The sequence below is a fragment of the Ipomoea nil genome, unplaced genomic scaffold (assembly GCF_001879475.1).
Source record: "Ipomoea nil cultivar Tokyo-kokei standard unplaced genomic scaffold, Asagao_1.1 scaffold0900, whole genome shotgun sequence".
Lineage (NCBI taxonomy): Eukaryota > Viridiplantae > Streptophyta > Magnoliopsida > Solanales > Convolvulaceae > Ipomoea > Ipomoea nil.
In genome coordinates, this window is record NW_017617328.1 from 2,120,685 (window position 1) to 2,141,648 (window position 20,964).

Sequence of the window (20,964 nt, forward strand, 5' to 3'; positions counted from 1 at the left end):
TTACTTATTTAAATTAATTATTGGGCATTATTCTATTCGCGCAATGGGCTTGAAAAAAACTAGTTATATTTATAAAATTGGATGAAATTTTTTAGTACTATTGATTATGTTACAATGCATGTATGATGTATTTGTGCAGAACAACTTTCTATACTGAAGCACAAATCCTCTAAAGCTCGGAGCAATTTAGGGCCACTAAATCACAAGGTCAATGACTAAAATTGGATGAATTTATGACCTAGCCAATAAAAAGTCGAACAAGACATAATATGAATAACAACGTAACAATCTCAGCAAAGTTGATGTTAACTCTCTATGGAAGAGAACTATTGTATCAAGATTTTGGTTGTCATGCCATTTGTCCAGATTAGGATCTATTTAATAATATAGTTAGCTTATCAATTAATTTTAACTTATTTGACTACTATTAGCTGTTTAACTTGTTTAAACATTCAATATTAATGTTTGATTAATTAATTTTATTGCTGTTAAAATTCAAAATTGATCAACTTTTAGAAAAAATCATTTTACATGTAATCAACTATCAACTAATTACCAAACACATGCATTTATATAACAAAATTAAGCTAAATTATATATAACTCATCATAATATATATGTCTAGTCTTGTACTCTTGTAGATCAGATCTATTTCGTTAATAATTTCATTAACACATGCGGCACATAGGTAAAAGCTGAGATGAGTACAATACAAGAAAGGAGATGGCGTATTGCGAAGGCCTAATAATCTCCTCATTATTCAAGGATAGATGCATGCAGTACAGCAAACTTGAAGTTTGCATTTTATTGGTGCCGCCGGCCGGCCGGCAGACCGCCGGATGTTTCTAAACCACAGTTACGATCTTACGGAACGACGATGGTTCCTCTTCGCAATAGGGGGTTCCATTCTGGTCGAGGAGTATGCAGCCCATGCTTTCTGCTACGCAACAGTTTGTGCAAAGTTGCCCAACTTTCTTCACCTTCGTGTACTGACGAGGGCACAGCATAATCTCTGCTCGCCCGTCGCAGTTCAGAGGGCAAGGCTTCGATTGCGCATTTGCATGCTTCACCTCCGCAACAATGCCTGCGGGCATATATAAACTCGATCAAACCCTTTAGCCGCCTAACAACTTAGGGTGTGCACATGGGAATGGAAATTGGAATGGGAATCAAATATTTATAACGTTAATGTTTGGTTATGTATAACTCTATAATGAAAATAAAGGATTTTAAAAATATATATAAAAACAAATTGATCACATCTAAAGCACTAATATGAACAAAACAATAGGAACAAAAATCTAAAAACATTAATCCAAACTTAAAAATCAGATTACTAATAAATTAGAATAATACCCGTTTTTAATAAGGGTATGAAGTTTTTAATTAGAAGTTGTCGACCAAACACTAATTATGATTTTAATTTCTATTCTTAGTGTGTAAATCCATAAACCAAACATATCCTTAAAGATCATATATTACTAATAAGACAGAATGACACTCATTAACCTATGATTTAGAGTGGAAGACGACGTGGTATATACCGCAGAGGAGAAGGAGGAGGAGAGTGACGGAGCCAAGTTTGGTGCTGCTTGCCGCCATGGATGCTACCTTAATTAGCTTCAATTCTCACTTCTTGAAAGATAGTGCATTTGTGGTTGATGAGATATGAAAGTGTTGTACTACTATCATATCCCATTTATAACATACACTGCACTCATCAATATAATGCCACATCACAACATTTATCAAACACTATCCAGTAATTAATTAAACAGAGTAAAAATGAATTGTTTATCTATATATGGTTTAGATTAGAGCTAGGTGTCTTCTATTCAAAATGCATGCATGCATGCATGCAGATCAGATGTATATATTTACGAGGATAGCTTGATGTAGTCCATCTGTCATACATCTTTTCTTCGTCTTTCCATGCAGAGTTCTTTGTTGACACCTTGCTTTCATGGCATAGCTTGTTTCATGGCTTTTGCCTGCCACCTGCTTGTCTTCTCTGTTTGCATGTTTGATTCCTGTGATTTTTGTATTCTTTTACTGCACTGATGATATGATATTGATAAACCACCATCTATCTAACACTCTACTCTAACGTAAGTAATGGTAACTTTATCCTACATGGATAACTAAATTGATTTCTTATAATAAATTGTAAGTAAGGACACAAAATTAAGCCCAAATAGTCACAATTTGAGAATTTCACTTAATGTAATAGGCTTTTATAGGCACTCAATATTGGTCCTCCCACTTAATTAGTGTGTTGTTAAGTTACCAAGAATTATCTCTTCAATTGTACTTGTCTACTACTAATGAATAAATTTTGCACGCATGGGCAACTCATAACTGGTTATAAAGATGAAAATTGAAAAGAATGACTAGGGATTGAGTCTCACTAGCTGAAGTGTGGGAGGGCTCTTTGTGTGCAGTAAGCAAAGGTCTACCCTGTGTGGGAAGGTTCTTTGTGTGCAGTAAGCAAAGGTTTAACCTCTGTGGTTCATGTTCAGTTGAGCTACTATGATTTACATTTTAAAATATATATAGTTGGTTTTGGGAGATTTGAAAAGGAATAGATATATTTGGAAAGAATTAGGGATGTGTTTGGTTGAGGATTTTTGCACACTATTATAGATTTTGATAGCTATTATTATGTTTATTTATCTATTTTTGTTATCATACTATTGGATTAAAATCCTTTAGTAATTACAAAACAAATAAATTAATAACTCATTGTCTATGCATTAAATATGAAATTATAATATACATACACATATACATATGTGTGTGTGTATATACTTTTTATATATTTATTTAATTATTTATTTATTTTGTTTCAAATTTATATTTACTATCAAACAAAATGACTTATTCTATGCAAACCCATTATCATTACCATTGAGATTTTGATGTTTGAACCAAACACACCCTTAGAGTGTTAAGAAAAAAATTAAAATTGCTTTCTACAGAGATCCTTACCATTTTATAGGCTTTATCTATCATCCATTTTATAGGCTTTATCTATCATTACAGCCAACCCAAAAAAATAACTGACACTTTTGTAAATCTCTCCTTTTGATGAATTGGAGATGGGTCCCGAGCAAATTTAATTGAACAGACGAGTTAAGTCAACTCGAGATGGTTGACCCCGTAATCGGCCTCAAGGGCCAAGGCCACCTTGTAGTTGGCTTTAAGGCCCCAAAGCCAACCATGAGACTAGCCAATAGCTAGCAATCTAACATGAGACGTCGGTTGACGGGTCAATAGGCTCAGTCGAGACAATCTAACTCTCATAACCACCGCCCAACAATTATATTGTATTAAAAGTTCAAATTATTTTTAATAAAGCATTAAATTATAAGTATGGTACCATGAGACAAATCTCATTATTCTGACTTACATTTTAGAACAAATTAAACAGGCCAATTTGATATTTGCTTACACATAAGCCTAATCTCCTCATTATTCAAAGATAGAGTACTGCAAACTCAGCGTTTACGTGTCATTTTTTCATTGGCTGCATGCATGCATGGACCGACCGGATCTAGTTAATTAAACCATAGTCTAATCTTATTGAAGAAAGATTGTTCATCCTTGCAAATGGGATATCCAAAGAAGTTGTACAACATGCACCCACGACTTTGTGCCGTGCAACAGTTTTCACAAAGTTGACCAATTTGCATCGCCTTCGATTCCCGAGGGCAAATGATAAACTTTGCTCGAGGGTCACACTCTAGAGTGCAAGCTTTTACTTGGCCATTTGCATGCTTCACTTCACATCCATGCACAAAAACAATGCCTACATATAAAAATACACCTCTCTTTGTTAGTAAAGATGATGGTATATATATTCAAACTCAAGATTTCTTGACTTTCTTACATAACAAAATATGAGAAAGTATTTAAGCAAACCATTAGGATTTTGTGACGATTCTTATGGAAGAACTTCGGGGCATTTATTGTGTTTTAACATTGTGCGGGCTGGTGAAAGGGTAGAGGGACATTGAACTTGAAAGTAACTTATTATTAGCTAACAACCATTTACCAAACAGGGTCTAAACGCTTAAGTGTGAGGGTAATAACAAATTAAAGTAGATTGCCACTAGCACCTTATTGGAGCTATTTGAGAGTTTTGAAAGAGAGACGAGGCTTGCTCACTTCGGCATATACAAAGGGAGTCTAACAGATGTGAAGATTGAAGTGTATGTCGATCAATCTAAACTATAGACTTAGCAGTGGTGGCTTTCTCTTTTTTTTTTTTTTCTTTTTTTTTTTTTTTGTTAATTCCCAGCAAAAGTGAAACAAGTTGATTGCTTGTTTTTGAGGACATTGTTGGTGTGTCTTTATCTCTGGTTTATATAGTTTGATTGCAATTTTTTTCATCAATAATGTATTTTAAAAAAAAAAAATAAAGACATGAAAATATTTTAACAAAAATTTTAAACTTGGATACTTGTGTAAGACGACATACTGCATAGGAGGAGGAGAGTGACAAATCCAAATTTGCTGGTAGCCATGGATGGTACCTTCAATCTTCACTTGTTGAAAGGAATTTGCTTTGCATGTAATTACTTAATTTTGTTGATGAATGGAAAGTGTTATTCTAGTATCCCATTTATAGCAAACCAATAATGACTGGGGACAAAAGTTAGGTATGATCATTTATTATTTATCCAAACGTATATACAGTGGACATTTCTACATTGTACAATAATTTTTACGTATTATTTATCCAAACGTACTGTGAACATTTCTACATTGTACAATAATGTTTATTAAATGACACACGACACAACATCAAATCTTATGTTACTATAAAACCAAGTAGTTTGAGATGAATAATCCCCCCAACATTTGCAAGGCTAAATTGCACGACATATTTTTATAGGATTCAAACACGTGACTTTGATACCAATAGTCGAGATTAAGCTATAGCTAATAGCAATTATGTCTTTACACTTTTATAGCTCTCAACGCCATGTTTAAATAGCAGAAGTTGGACTAGACTCTCGATCAAAACCATTGCCCAATAAAAATATGTCTTATATATAATTAGGATCAAACGAGAATAAGTCTGTAAGTAACCAAACAGTAGTGCCGCGTGGGAAAAGTTAGGCATGATTATTGATTATATATTGGTAAAAGTTAGGTATAGTTATTAATTATGTATTTAATAAGAAGACTAATTGAAGAAAAAAACGATTTCATGCATGGTAGTGTGGTACCACATCACATTAATTATTTAAACCACGTTTAAAAAATGTATTTTTCAAATTAAAAAAAATAAAGAATACAGAATGAAAAATTAGTGAAATATATATGGGAGTATTAAAAGATGCAGCTCACAATACAAAGATTGAGGGTCTTGTCTCGATGTCAAGTAAAAGAGTGTTTTACATTTTTTTTCTTTTTTTGCATTTTTATCCATATATATAATATACATTAACATCTCAGAAAATGAATACTTTATTATCTATTCTCGTGCAATGGATGAGTATAATACTTACGATGAAAAATGGCTTGGTTCCTGCCCTTTTTAATTCCTACTTCACTACTTGTTTACTACCAATGAATAGTTATGGTTTTGGGAGATTTTCAAAAGGAATAGATATTTTTGGAAAGAATTTAGCCCGTATTTGGTTGAGGACTTTTGCACCCTATTATGAGTTTTGATACAATTATTATGTTTATTTATCTATATTTCTTATCTTACTATTGGATTAAAATCGTTTAGTAGTTAAAAAATTCATTACCATTTGTTTTTATTTTATTTTATTTTATTATAAGGAAGGGATACCCTACATATACACACTACTCAACTCAACTAAGGTTCGAACCTATCACCTCCCACTTAAGAAAGTAACCCAATACTAGTGGACCACAAGCCACTTAGTCCATTTAAACAATGAAATAAAAAATAAGGGATAAAAAATTAAAATAAATAAATAAATAACTCATTGTCCATGCATTAAATATGAAATTTTAATATACATACACATATGTGTGTGTGTGTGTGTGTGTGTATATATATATATATATATATATATATATATAATTTTTATATATTTATTTATTTTTATTTTAATTAATTAATTATGTATTTATTTTGATTCCAAATTTATATTTATTATTAAACAAAGTGACGTATTCTACTTAAACACATTATCATTACAATTGCGATTTCAATGTTTGAGGGCCAAACACACCCTCAAAGTGTTAAGGAAAAATTAAAGTACTTTCTACATGTAGAGAAAACTGTGAGCTCATTACCATTTTATAGACTTTATCTATCATTACAGCCAACCCACTAAAATAAATTGATAATTTTGTAGATCTTTCTTTTTGATTGATTGGAGACGGATCCGGAGTAAATCAACCTGAAGAGATAAGTAAAGTCAACTCGAGATAATTGACCCGATAGTCGGCCTCGGAGGCCAAGGCCACCTCGTAGTTGGCTTTAAGGCCCCAATGCCAACCATGAGACTGACCCCGAGCAATCCGACACGAGCCTGAGAGGTCGGTTGGCGGGTCAATGGGCTCGACTGAGGCGGTCGGAAGCTTGGTCAAGCGGGATGGTAACCCGCCTTGAGCAAGGGAACCCGATTCGCTCGGAGCCGTTATGAGGGAGGTAGAGTGTAAAACTAGTTATTTTGTCTATTTCAAACCTTACATTGTCTTTACATTCCACTTAGTTTAATTAATCAGATTTAGTTAATTCGAGTCCCAGATTAATTAATTCCACCACTTTCCATTCATTAACATCGGCAAAAGCTTCAGATCAGTACAAGAAAGGCCGGAGATGGCGTCCATAGGCCGCCTAATAATCTCCGATCCTAATTATTCAAAGATAGATGCAGTAGTACATAGAGCAAACTTGATGTTTGCGTTTTATTGGCGCATGCATTCATGGGGATCTAAACCATGGTTGCCATCTTACGGATAAACGAGCGCTCCTCTTCATGGCAATAGGCAGTTCCCTTTTGATCGAAGAGTATGCAACCCATGTTCTCTGCTGCGCAACAGTTCATACAAAGTTGATCTGCAACTTGCTTCACCTTTTGCCCCGGCAGACGAGGGCAGATCATATACTCTGCTCGACCGTCACACTCTTTAGTGCAAGGTTTCATTTCTTGGGCATTTGCATTCTTCACCACCATAACAATGGCTGCATGCACAAACCCAAACCTTTAGCTTAACATCGAAAAGAAAAGCCTACACAATTGTTAGACTCAAGTGTTTATCACTATGGTCCTGTTTGGTAAATGGCTGTTATAGTTACAATTAGTTGATTGGGTTAAAGGGCATGACTAGTAGTTGATAACATTAGCTGTAGATAGATGTTTGGTAAATTTGGTATAATTTTTTTTTTATCAAAAAACTAATTGAAAAAGTTGCTTTGAGCAGTGTTTTGAATTTAACATTTTGAAGTTACAAAAAACTAATTAACTAAACATTTTTTTTAATAGTGATCAAATAAACCAAAATAGACCGATAAACTAACTATTTTACCAAACATACATGACCATAATTAGTAACATACTAACAAATACTTAACTTATAATTATTTCTTTATACTTAGCTTGCGTAACAGATAACTCCATATTTCTATAGCAGAATGTTGGACTTAACCCATCAAGTCCCCGCCATTGAAACATTGTAATAAAGGCTACACATAGGGGCATATCCAAGGGGAAATGGGGGCAGTCCCACCCCCTATATATATGTATATATAGTAGTAACTTATATATATAAACAAAATGTATATATAAATTACTAATGTGTATATAAGTTACTAGATGTTTAGATAGTTGAGTAGATTGTTCGATACCATATGTTTATTTGAACTTCGTTCTCACTCAAAAAAAATTCGAATTCACTCCTGACAACACAATTAGGAAATGAAATTTCACTTTTGCTATTAACTTGGTATAACTTTTAATTTGACAATGCTTGATGCTAACCATATTAATCATTAAATATCGCCATGGAAGTAACAAGCTAGAGGACATATTATTTACCGCAGAGGAGGAGGAGAGTGACAAAGCCGAGTTTGGTAATAGCCATGGATGGAACCTTCAATCTTCACTTCTTAGCTAGAGGGGATATGCTTCAATAACTAGTGTGTTGTATGATGACTAGAAGCAGTATGCATGTATCCCATTTATAGCAACCAAACAATGCCACAAGACAAAAAAAAAAAGTTAGGCATAGTTACTTTGGTGATTACCCAAAAATATTTATAATATCATTGTATAAAATATTATAAACTAGGGAGTTTGTGTTTTGTGCATAAGTATACTTACGAGGATAGCTTGGATGTAGCCATGTGTAATATGTATATATATTTTTCATCCATGAATGCATGCTTGCAGAATTGTTGCCACCTTGCCTTCGATCATATAATTCATAACCATTTGAAATGTTTTGTAATGTTTTTAACACCAAGTTCGATGACTTCGATCATATAATTCATACCATGTGAAATGATTGTGTTACAAAGTTTTGAAAATAGTAATGTTTCAACAAGTTGTAATGAATATAGCTCAACATGTGCCTCTAGAATAAGTAATCAGATGAACATTTTTCGAATTTCAACCTATGGTCCGAACAAACTTTATACATACATATATATATATATATATATATATATATATATATATATATATATATATATAGGGAAGGGATCAGGTGCATTTGTTGCTTCCCGTGCGGTTGTGCTGTGAATTAATGTGCGTGAGGTTTATACTTAATGTGCGTGAGTGTTATGTTCAATATGCTTGAGATTTGTACTTAATGTGCGTCATATTAATATGCGTGAGTTTTGTACTTAATGTGCCAGAGTATTGTGCTTAATATGCGTGGGATTTGTACTTAATGTGCGTGAGTAATAAGAGAATTTTCAACAATCTGGAATTGAAGCAAACAACAGAAGTTCCAGATTCTCGCACCAAGATCGGTCTGCATAGACCATTGATAAGGATAGAATTTGTGTATTCACTTTGGGAAGCTTTTATTTCATTGTAAACATCAGTAAAGCAGAGCAACACACTATTATATGTCGTTATTTAAACTTGAAGATTCAAATATTTCATCTTGGATAGAACAAAAAGAGCATCAGCAACCATCTCAGATGTCGAATAAGCACAAGCCAGCATATTCCATACCACATTATGAGCAACCCAATAATCGAAGTTATTCTGAAGCAACTCATAGAGTGCAGGTACTGGGGATGGGGAAGAAGCTGATATCCATATTTTCTGTTGCATTTTACACATTCACGCACATTAAGTACAAATCTCAGGCACATTAGACACAACACTCACGCACATTGAGTACAAATCTCACGCACATTAATAACCGCACAACCGCACGGGAAGCATTCAACCGCACGGGAACCTTTCACTATATATATATATATATATATATATATATATATATATATATATATATATATATATATATATATATATATATATATATATATAGGAAGGTTCAAGTGCGGCGGTGCGGTCAATTGTAGGCCATTAGATTAGATAAATTCAACGAATCACATTCGTCAGGGCTTCTCCGATATTTTCGCGCGCGTTCTCACTCTATGCGAAATGCAAGGCTAAAGTCGTCACTGGGCACCAGAAGAGGGCAAATCATAGTGTTGTGTGTTTTATGTTCGTTATTGGTGCATTATTAACCTTACTCGGGTGTATTTGTGGATTCGTGTTGGTGCCTTCCTGTGCGGTCAGTGCGACCGCACTAATCGTTATACAAATATACACCATCCATGTTAGAAAATGCACACCAAAAAAACATGGACAAATTCGGTACGCATCACCAGGACACACCATTAGGTATGAATAAAAGCACCACACAGTGTTCGGAAATACACCATTGGGGTGGTGAGTTATATGGTGTATTTTATTTGGGTGTGTTGTGTGTTATTGTGCATTTCATTGTTGTGCTTTTCCTAACACTATTAGTGTCTTTTGTTAACATTGTTGGTGTATTTTGTTAACACTGTTGGTGTATTCTGTTAAACGACTAATATAAATGACCACTATAATTACCATAATACCCCCGAATTACCAAGACGCGCTTAAATCTTCAAATCTTCAGAAATTAGCCGCTGCCGTCAGATTAAGCAAAATGGACGATGCTGATATGACTGCACCGCCGCACCTAAGGACCCTGCCGCATATGACACACACACACAAAAACACACACACACACACACACACACACACACACACACACACACACATATATATATATATATATATATATATATATATATATATATATATATATATATATATTCCTTACGCATGGAAACATGCAAAGGATAAATATAAATAATATACATATATGTAGTTCAATAGTCTCAAGCATACAGCTACATATACCAAGCATGTTAAGATAATGAAATTCTCAAGTTGCTTTGTTTGAGAATTTCCTGTAGAGATGTAAGCCTGTGAAGTATCTTGGTTTTCTGCAAAATAATTGCTTGTAAAAAATTCATCACCTTTCAGATGCTTCTCCAAACTATTTATTGATGTAAAATATATCTTTTTGGAGAAGTTACATGGAAGTTGTTGTGATTTAAAACTCAACTTCCATAAGATAAGATATATCCTGAATGATATATCCATTACTGGAGAAATAATTAAATTTATTTTGAGTTAGTAACTGTATGCAAAATTATATATATATATATATATATATATATATATATATATATATATATTCCTTACGCATGGAAACATGCAAACGATAAATATAAATAATATACATATATGTAGTTCAGTAATCTCAAGCATACAGCTACATATACCAAGCATGTTAAGAGTAACTTTGAAGCATATAGCTTCAAAATGCATAATTAGAAGAGCATATTCCAAGCACGTTAAGTGTAGTTTTGAAGCATATAGCTTCAAAATGCCCCAAAACCTTACGCATGCAAAAATCCAAACATGCATTAATACTCTTAAGCATATTAGCTATAACTCTCAAGCATATTAGCTATATACTCTCAATCATATTAGCTATATATCTCAAGCATATAGCTATATATCACAAGCATATAGCTATATATCACAAGCATATAGCTATATAAATTTCTCCCAGTATTTTAATTAACTTTCTACCAAACTAAAATAATATTTACAACTCCACAACTCTAAATATTATTTAAGCATTCATGGAAGTTCATCTGAAACATTAATCTCCATTACTATATAAATTTCCAACATATATATATATATATATATATATATATATATATATATATATATAGGGGCGATCAAGTGTAACCATGTTGTTAGGTGTGGTCATATAGTCAATTACAGGCCATTATTAGATAGATATAATGAATCACATTAATCAAGATTCTTTCAGTATTTTCGCGCACGTTCTCCTACCCAGCGAACTGCAAGGGTAAACTAGTCATAGGGCTAAGGCACTGGAATAAGGGAATTCACATTGTTGTGTGTTTTATTTGTGTAATTGGTGCATTATTAACCTTATTCTGGTGTATTTGTAGATTCCCATTGGTGCCAAGTTCAGGTGCGGCAACGCATTCCTGTGTGGTCAGTGCGGCCGCACCAATTGTTATACAAATATATAACATCCATGTTATGAAATGCACATAAAAAAATATACACAAATTAGGTACGCATCACAAAAAGCGCGCCATTAGATATGAATAAATACACCATACAGTGTTCGGGAATACACTATTGGTGTGTTTCATTGTGGTGTGTTTTATTACACTATTGGTGCATGATGTCAATACTGTTGGTGTATTCTGGAACCCGGCCACTATAAATGACCACTACAATTACCATAACACCCCCACTTACCAAAACGAGCGAAAATCCTCAAATGCTCAAAATTAGCCCATGTCGTTAGATTAAACTGATTCAACGACACAGATACGACCACAACGCCACACCTAATGACATGACCACATATGAGCGCTCTTCCATATATATATATATATATATATATATATATATATATATATATATATATATATATATATATATATATATATATATATATAGGCGAGTTCAGGTGCGGCAGTGTCTTATGGTGCGGCGATTTCTTGCGGTGCGGCAACACCAATAGTTCAACAAATATGCGCCATCAACGTTAGGAAAATACACCACAAAAAACAGAGTAAACAGAGCCCTGCATCACCAAACACACACCATTAGGTGTGAGTAAAAACACCATACACTGTTCAGAAATACACCATTGGGGGTGGTGAGTTATATGATGTATTTTTTTGAGTCTGTTGTGTATTCTGTGATGTTTTATTGCATTTCATTGTGGTGTGTTTTTCTAACACTGTTGGTGCATATTGTTAACACTGTTGGTGTATTCTGGAATTCCGCCGCACTGCCGCACGGGAAGACCCCGCCGCATTTGAACTTTATAATATATATATATATATATATATATATATATATATATATATATATATATATATATATATATATATATATGGAAGGGATCAGGTGCGGGTGGGGCTTCCCGTGCGGTTGTGGGGGTGGACACACGTTAAACATTAATTTGACGCACTTAAAGTAGAAAACACACGCACATTAAGCACACAAACAAAAAACCTTAAGAACACAACCCCACACACGTTAAGCACAAGCCTCACGCATGTTAAGCACAAGCCTCAAGCACCTTAAGCATAGAACTCAGGCACCTGCACCTTAAGCACAAACCTACGCACCTTAAGCACAAGACTCACACACCTTAAGCACAAAACTCACGCACATTAAGCACAAAACTCATGCACCATAAAGTTTCAAGAACAACTCACATTAAGTACACACTCACGCACCTTAAAGTTTCAAGAACAACTCGCATTAAGTACACACTCACGCACATTAAGAACAAAACTCACGCACCTTAAGCACAAGACTCACTCACCTTAAGTACAAAACTCAAGCACATTAAGAACAAAACTCAGTACACTCACGCACATTAAACACAAACCTTACGCACCTTAAGCACAAGACTCACGCACATTAATCACCCGCACAACCGCATGAGAGACACTTACCCGCACTGAAACTTAATTACAGGTCTTCCCGTGCGGTCAGTGCGGCATACACCATTAGGTATGCATAAATACACCACACAATGTTCGAAAATACACCATTATGTGTGGTTTTTTTTTTTTTTGTGGTGCATTTTTTTGGCATTTCATTCTGGTGTGTTCTCGAACACTGTATGGTGCATTTATGCATACCTAATGGTGTATGCCGCGCTGTGACACCCTGTAAATCCAAACACTAAATCGAGGATTAATTGAAGAATTAATCCAAGTTTCCTTGCTAATCTATTTTTAAAATCCTGAAATTTAATAGTCGAGGGACTAGATTTTTTACTAGTAACTTAAGTCAAAGGGTTGTACCTTGTGCTTCTTGAGTTGTGCCCTTGTTCCCTTGTCTTTCCAACATTAGTAAGGGTAGGAATGTCTTTCTACCTAAGAATTTTGATTCAAGCTAACCTAGCAAGACTCTCTCATTTCATTCACCCTTCAACCTAAAACACAAAAACTCTAGCATCTCTCTAAAATGGTTTAGCTTCTTCTCCAAGCTAGAATTTGAGCATCCAAGCCTTGCAAGTTTTTCTTCCAGATTCCTACTTTCTTCATCTTAAGCATAGGAAAGGGTAAGATCCTTAGCTTTTTGGTGTTTTTAACCTTCTTTTAGGTGTCTTTTTATAAAGTTAGGATCTTTGTTGAGTTTTGTTGTGTGTAAGAAGTTGGTGTGGAAGAGGAGCTCTAGGAAAGGCTTTTAAGGGTGAAAAGAGGAAGTTGTTAGTCTACAAAGGTAACCCATGCTATACAAAACCTATTTTCTTACTTGTATGATGATTCTTGTGTTGATTTGTGAGATTTGATGCATTATCTTGTGGTGATGCATGTTTAGAGCTTGTTCTTAGGGTTCTTGAATGTCATTGCTTGGCTATTTCTTGGGTTCAAGTCATATTGTTGTTATGTGTGAGATTTTAGGTGTTTTGGACTTGAACTTGACCTTGTTGTTGAAAATCTCCGAAGGGATATTTTGGAGTACAGGTACGTACCCACGGGCAGAGGCCTACCCGCCGCCCCACCCGCGGGGAACCGGTGTCCTCGGGTGTATGTACCCGCGGGTGGAGGTCCACCCGTGGCCCCACCCACGGGGTACACTGTGGATTGTTTTCGGAGATTTGTTCCCCGTGATTCTTTTGTCTCGGTGTTGATGTTTTGACCTCCCGATGTTGTTTTATTGGTGTATTTGTGAGACTTCTTGATGTTTTGTATGCCTAGAACGGTATGTTAGGAATCCACGTAGGATTTGGTGTCTTGAATCGTGCTATGGGTCCGACTTTGTGATTCGTTGGGCTATTGTGAGTCTTGAATGTTCTTTGGAACTACTTTTAGTTTACCCGTTTGATAAGCATGCTAGTTTGATGTTGAAATGCTAGTATGTGTGGTTTGTTCTTTCTTATTGGGATTGGCAACTTGTGTTGACAATCATTTGGTGTTGGATTGTGATCCTTTGTTGTTGAGTATGGTCTCATGTCTTTATTGTGATCTCTTGATTGATTCCTATAATATGAACATATGCAAATCGTTGTACTCTTTGATTGATACTTGATTGAGGTTATTGTTGAGCATTAGTCTTCTTGGTAATGATGATGACCTTGTGTGACTATGATTGAGATTGGTGGTGTGTTATCTGAGCTTTGCTCACATGTCGGAGGTTGTGCTAATGAAATTAATGGTACCCTCGTGTACTGAGAGTTCGGCGGTATGTTGGAGGTTGTTGGAGGGGGACGACGGTCTCTAGCGGTATAAGGTTGGACTCGGAAGTACAGAGTGGCACTAGGAGGTAACGGTTGGAACTGTTATAAGGCCGGGGGTAGACATAAGGTTGGAATAGGGCATAAGGTTAGAACTATGATACTTGTGACATGTAGTTGTCACCGTGTGATTGTGAGTTCTTTGCTTGTGAGCATGTCTTGATGTATTCTACTTTGTGATCAGTATAATGCATCTTGAGTTGTGTTGTCTTTTATGTTGCGGTCTTGTTGTTGTTGTGAGGTTGATGGTCCTCGTTTTTTTTTTTTTTATTTTGAGAGTGTTTGATGAGTCTTTGAGGTTGATTACCCTCTTTGGTTTTAAAGTGATATATATAGGTATTCCCGTTTCAAATGGTTTTGTTTATATCTATCTATATATGTTATTTAACGCGTATTGATGGGTTACCAGCAATGTTCGCTGACCGGGTGTTGTCCCCATGTTTTCAGGTTTTGAGTAGGTGCCGAGCGCGCTAGACGTGGACGGTAGATAGAGTAGTTTCCATGTTTAGACTTTACCTTTTGTTGGCCTGTGAGCCTAGTTTAGCGACCTGTGCCTAGACGTTTCCTGTTTTGTTGACTTGATAGTTTTCCGCCTATGCACCTATGTTTGAGATAGGTGTGGCATAACATCTCTCCAGTTTTTAATTAAGCTTACGCTGTTGTTTATCTTGATGATTAGATGCTTTCCTTTGAATTTAAGTTTTAAATATGTTGAAAAATCGGGAGTGTTACACGCACTGACCGCACGGGAAGATCTGTTCTCACAGGAACCAATATATATATATATATATATGGGCGCGTTCAGTGAGAACTGGAGCCTAGGAGAGAACTAAGAACAAATTGCAGTCGTCCATGTGTCCAGATTTAACAAATTAGATGTAACTTTAAAAAACAATGCTGTGATATTTTCGTAAATAACTCAAACTTTGGTGCAAGTAAAATTGTTACAAGTGCAAGTAACTGGAGCAAGTTTACAAATAAAAAGTGCAAGTAAAATCACTTATAAGTACGTGCAACTATTTTCACTAAATAGTATAAGTAATTTACTTTGGTAACATTCGTGCACCTAATGATAAAGTTTTTCAATTCACATGGGTGCACTTAATGATAACGTTTGGTGCAACTAATGATAACGCCAGGTACACTTAATATTGATGCTCAGTGAACATTATTAGTTGCACTTATAATACATTTTACTTGCACTTAAAGTGCAATATATAAAACTGTTAGTTAGATTTTTAACACAATTTACTTACACTTCGATGTTCAAGTATTACATTGTCTTTACATTTCACTACTTATCTTTAGTTAATCAGATTTAGTTAATTCGAGTCCCTGATTAATTAATTCCACCACTTTCTTTCATTACCATCGGCAAAAGCTTCAGATCACTACAAGAAAGGAGATGGCGTACATAAGCCGCCTAATAATCTCCGATCCTAATTATTCAAAGATAGATACACTACATAGAGCAAACGTGATGTTTGCGTTTTATTGGCGCATACATTCATGGGGATCTAAACCATGGTTGCCATCTTACGGATGAACGTGCGCTCCTCTTCATGGCAATAGGGAGTTCTATCTTGATCCAAGAGTATGCATCCCATGTTTTCTGCTGCGCAACAGTTCATACAAAGTGAACCTGCAATTTTCATTTCCTTTGAGCCCTGCATACGAGGGCAGATCATATACTCTGCTCGACCGTCGCACTCTTTAGTGCAAGGTTTCATTTCTTGGGCATTTGCATTCTTCACCGCCATAACAATGGCTGCATGTACAAACCCAAACCTTCATCAGCTTTAACACTTACACATAAAATCAAGCGTTTATCACTACTAGTTTGGTATAACTTTTCACCATATTAATCATTAAAGATCACAATGGAAGTAACAAGCTAAGCTAGCTAGAGGACATATATATTATTTACCGCAGAGGAGGAGGAGAGTGACAAAGCCGAGTTTGGTAGTAGCCATGGATGGAACCTTCAATCTTCACTTCTTAGCTAGAGGGGATATGCTTCAAATAACTAGTATGATGACTAGAAGCAGTATGCATGTATATATCCCATTTATAGCAACCAAACAATGCCACAAGACAAAAAAGTTAGGCATAGTTATGTTGGTGATTACCAAAAAATATTTATAATATATATCATTGTATAATTAAATATTATAAACTAGGGAGTTTGTTGTTTTGTGCATGAGTATACTTACGAGGATAGCTTGAATGTAGCCATGTGTCATATGTATATATATTTTTCATCCGTGAATGCATGCATGCAGAATTGTTGCCACCTTGCCTTCCATCATATAATTCATACCATTTGAAATGTTTTGTAATGTTTTTAACACCAACTCCGATCATATAATTCATACCATGTGAAATGTGTTACAAAGATTTGAAAATAGTAGTTTCAACAAGTTGTAATGAAAAACATATATGCCACTAGATAGAATAAGTAATTGTGCTCGGATCGATGCGCTTAACTTATTGGTTTAGTAGGTAGTATTTGTGAGTAAAGACTAAGGTTCAAATCTCGACAGCAACAGTGTAGACACCCTGCTAGTTCATTGAATCGCCATGATTAAGATGGACCTATATATACCGCCGATGGACCTATATATATATATATATATATATAGTGGCGGACCCAGTGTGGGGGCAGCTCCCCCCATCCCACCCCTTTATATATATATATATATATATATATATATATATATATATATATATATATATATATATGTATGTATATGTATATATAGCATGAAATATTACATAAAATCTATATTTATGTTAAAAATATCAATAGTTTGAGTAACTTAGTTGGTTAAATTTAAATTTTATGTTATAAAAGGCTTATGTCATGGGTTCAAATCTCATTAGCAACACTTTTAATTATCTTCTCTTTTTCATTTCTTCACAAGATAAATTAAATATTTTTAGTCTACTTTTTATAAATCATTTAATTAAAAAATTAAATACTCTTTTAGTCTAGTTTTTATAAAAGAACTCCATAAAATATTTTAGAGTCATTTCTCTAATTTGTATTTATCCATTTTCCTAGTATATTGTATCTTACGTTTCTTTTTAAAAAATAAAATATTCTAATGATTTTTTGTTTCCGTGCTAGCAATGTAGTATTAAATGTGTATTAAACATACCAAGAACCTTGTAATTTACTGGTACCAAATTATTTTTATATATGAAAAGTGGTGAGTTCGTGCTTTAATTTGGTGCAGTGCAAGCGATTATGGTGATATATTTGATTTAGTAGTTGTATATGTAGGTATATGTAGGTATATTCTCTTCCCTTATAATAAAAAAAATGCATTAAATATATAACTATTAAATAATTTTCATGAAAAACAAATTTTTACCACTTGTACAGCAAAAAATATTAATTTGAATGCTTACTCTCACAAAACTATTTAGTTTGTCAAAATATAAAAGAGTTAATACCAATTTAGTTCTTCACTATAGTCTTAAATGTCTTTTTGTGCTTAATTGAGTCCTAAACTCCGATAATTTTATCTAATTTAGTCTTGAGACCGTCTGATCCGTGAGACGAGTTGGGTAAAGATGTAATACTTATATTTGAAAATGTAATACTAATAAAGAATAAAATGTTTATTACTTATATGAGAAATGGTAATACTTTTGAAGAAAAATGTAATACATTTATATTTTGATTTAAAAGAATTATATTTTTCCTCAAAAGACCAGGACTATGTGGTCTAATGGTACCCGGGTTGGACTTCCATTTGGAAGATTACGAGTTCAAGCCTCAGTGGAGGCGTTATTGGTTCTTTGTGTTTTAATAGGTTGAGAAAGTATATGAACAGATATTACAATGTAATAGAGCCAGTAACTTTCAAAAAAAATATTTTTCCTCAAAAGTATTATATTTTCCCTTATCAGTAACAAACACTTGTACGTCAACATTACTTATAAGGGAAAATGTAATACTTTTGATAAAAAATGTACTGTAATATTTTTAAATCAAAATATAAAAATATTACATTTGTCCTCAAAAGTATTACAATTTCCCTTATAAGTAACAACCATTTTATTCTTAATTAGTATTACATTTTTCATATTCACACAACACGACCCGACCTATCTATCGGATAAGGATTTGTGAGACGGCCTCACAAGTATGACCCATACGTAATTTAGTCCAGGAGTATAATGGTTTTACCCAATTTAGTCATCAATTATAGTGATTTTTCTTGATTTAGTCCTCAATTAAGCACAAAAAGATATTTAAGATTAAATAAAGAAAAATTACTATAGTCGATAACTAAATTAGGTATTAACTATATGTCCATTAGATTGTTATGATGTGCAACCGTGTGCACCATGCATGGTGCACACGGGTCTAGATTCATAATTTCTATACTGTAGATTCATAAACTCTATACTGTAGATTCATAATTTCTAAACCGTAGATTCATAATTTAAATACAGTAGTAGATTCATAATATCTGTGTTGGAACATATAGTTATGTGATTTGTGAATACAGAATTCAACAATTGGGAATATGAACATCGAAAATTATGAACATATAGCTCTATAATTATGAACATATATTTATAAAATTATGAATCTGCAGTATAGATTTTATGAATCTACAGTATAAAAATTATGAATCTACAATATAGAAATTATAAATCTAGACCAGTGCACACGATTGCACAGTATAATTTGCCAAAGTGGGCTGACCCAAAAGGCTTTAATGGGCTTCACTTGATTTGGGCCCAAAATCCATCTGCAACTTTTATCTAAGAGCAATGGGCCTGCCTGACTTCAACAATTTTAGACTATTCTGGCAGAGCAATCGTTATGCTATGCACCCGTGTCCAGCATGTATTGTGGACACGGTAACGGTGCCGTTAGTGGCACCGTTATCTTCCACTTTTTTTATAAAAAAAAATAAATAAAAATTCAGACCACTTTGTTACAGGAGTATATGTTCATAATTTTATCACTATATGTTCATAATTGTAAGTTCATAATGTCAGAGCTCTGTGTTCATAATTCCATAACTGTACATTCATACTTCAATAACTGTACATTTATAATGCTGTAACTGTACATTCATAATTCAATAACTGTAAATTCATAATTTGCGAAACTCTATGTTCACAATTTTAGAGCTCTATGTTCATAATTTTATCACTATATGTTCATATTGTAAGTTCATAATGTTAAAGCTCTGTATTCATAATTCCATAACTGTACATTCATAATTTCATAACTACTGTACATTCATAATTTTATAACTATACATTCATAATTCCCTAACTGTACATTCATAATTCCATAACTGTACATTCATAATTTTTGAAGCTCTATGTTCACAATTTTAGAGCTCTGTGTTCATAATTTTATCACTATATATTTATAATTGTAAGTTCATAATGTCAGAGCTTTGTGTTCATAATTTCATAACTTACATTCATAATTCCATAACTGTACATTCATAATTCTATAACTGTACATTCATAATTTCATAATTGTACACTCATAACTCCACAAACGAATAATGCCGTTAACGACGAGACAAAATCAATTTTAAAATGTCACGTTTTTCCTAAAACGACGTTGTTTTGGACTCGTGTCCACAATGCATTGTGGACACTGGACACGAGTCCACAACATAATTTGCGCTGGCAGAGCTAACGGAGAATATCATAACCCAGTTAGGGATCAAATTGCAAGTTTTTTTTTTTTTTTTTTTTTTTTTTTTTTAACAAGAGAAACTCGTATCTATTATCCGATGGTATGTACTAGGTAAATCTCGTCTTATAACTCTAGTCGGAGCCCGGGACAACAAAAAGGTACCTATTCAAACTAAGAAAGTCAATTGATTGCTCTCGTTAAAAATATAATTTGTAATTTTGTGGTTACTAAGTCAATTGATCAATTTGGTAGGGTTTACCCAAATTGCAGGTGTTTTACCAATTTTCTTTTTGGAGCTTCTATGGTTTACTATTTTTTTAAAAAAAATATGAAACATGAATATTAGAATATAAAGTTCAAATAAGTGAAAAATCATAATAATTTATTTGAAACATAGCATGGAAATTAAAAAT

At 33.9% G+C, this 20,964-nt stretch overlaps 3 protein-coding genes and 1 long non-coding RNA gene across 4 annotated transcripts; all 4 read right to left on the bottom strand.

Annotated features, from left to right (window-relative positions):
• Positions 1 to 627: 627 nt before the first annotated feature.
• LOC109179368 (wound-induced proteinase inhibitor 2-like) lies at positions 628 to 1,683 on the bottom strand. The gene is made up of 2 exons (XM_019328867.1): positions 1,545 to 1,683; positions 628 to 1,084 (listed from the first exon to the last, which is right to left on the bottom strand). Exons 1-2 carry the CDS (start codon positions 1,600 to 1,602, stop codon positions 846 to 848), a joined length of 297 nt encoding a protein of 98 aa, XP_019184412.1. The 5' UTR covers positions 1,603 to 1,683; the 3' UTR covers positions 628 to 845.
• A 1,681-nt stretch (positions 1,684 to 3,364) lies between these two features.
• LOC109179366 lies at positions 3,365 to 4,577 on the bottom strand. Its single transcript, XR_002053883.1, has 2 exons — positions 4,481 to 4,577; positions 3,365 to 3,808 (listed from the first exon to the last, which is right to left on the bottom strand). It is a non-coding gene; the product is annotated as an uncharacterized LOC109179366 (long non-coding RNA).
• Positions 4,578 to 6,737: 2,160 nt separating this feature from the next.
• LOC109179370 (proteinase inhibitor type-2 TR8-like) lies at positions 6,738 to 8,141 on the bottom strand. Its single transcript, XM_019328868.1, has 2 exons — positions 8,028 to 8,141; positions 6,738 to 7,174 (listed from the first exon to the last, which is right to left on the bottom strand). The coding sequence occupies exons 1-2, from the start codon at positions 8,071 to 8,073 to the stop codon at positions 6,924 to 6,926; spliced, it is 297 nt and encodes a 98-aa protein (XP_019184413.1). The 5' UTR covers positions 8,074 to 8,141; the 3' UTR covers positions 6,738 to 6,923.
• An 8,066-nt stretch (positions 8,142 to 16,207) lies between these two features.
• Positions 16,208 to 16,913, bottom strand: LOC109179362 (proteinase inhibitor type-2 TR8-like). The gene is made up of 2 exons (XM_019328863.1): positions 16,796 to 16,913; positions 16,208 to 16,636 (listed from the first exon to the last, which is right to left on the bottom strand). Exons 1-2 carry the CDS (start codon positions 16,839 to 16,841, stop codon positions 16,386 to 16,388), a joined length of 297 nt encoding a protein of 98 aa, XP_019184408.1. The 5' UTR covers positions 16,842 to 16,913; the 3' UTR covers positions 16,208 to 16,385.
• Between the last annotated feature and the right edge of the window lie 4,051 nt (positions 16,914 to 20,964).

Bases quoted from the DNA above. Each gene is read 5' to 3' on its own strand.
- LOC109179368 (XM_019328867.1), bottom strand. From the start codon at position 1,602: ATGGCGGCAAGCAGCACCAAACTTGGCTCCGTCACTCTCCTCCTCCTT. The intron at 1,085-1,544 runs GTATATACCACG...ATATGCCCGCAG, and splicing joins CCTCCTCCTTCTCCTCTGCG to GCATTGTTGCGGAGGTGAAG.
- LOC109179370 (XM_019328868.1), bottom strand. From the start codon at position 8,073: ATGGCTATTACCAAACTCGGCTTTGTCACTCTCCTCCTCCTCTGCG. The intron at 7,175-8,027 runs GTAAATAATATG...TTGTGCATGCAG, and splicing joins CACTCTCCTCCTCCTCTGCG to CCATTGTTATGGTGGTGAAG.
- LOC109179362 (XM_019328863.1), bottom strand. From the start codon at position 16,841: ATGGCTACTACCAAACTCGGCTTTGTCACTCTCCTCCTCCTCTGCG. The intron at 16,637-16,795 runs GTAAATAATATA...TTGTACATGCAG, and splicing joins CACTCTCCTCCTCCTCTGCG to CCATTGTTATGGCGGTGAAG.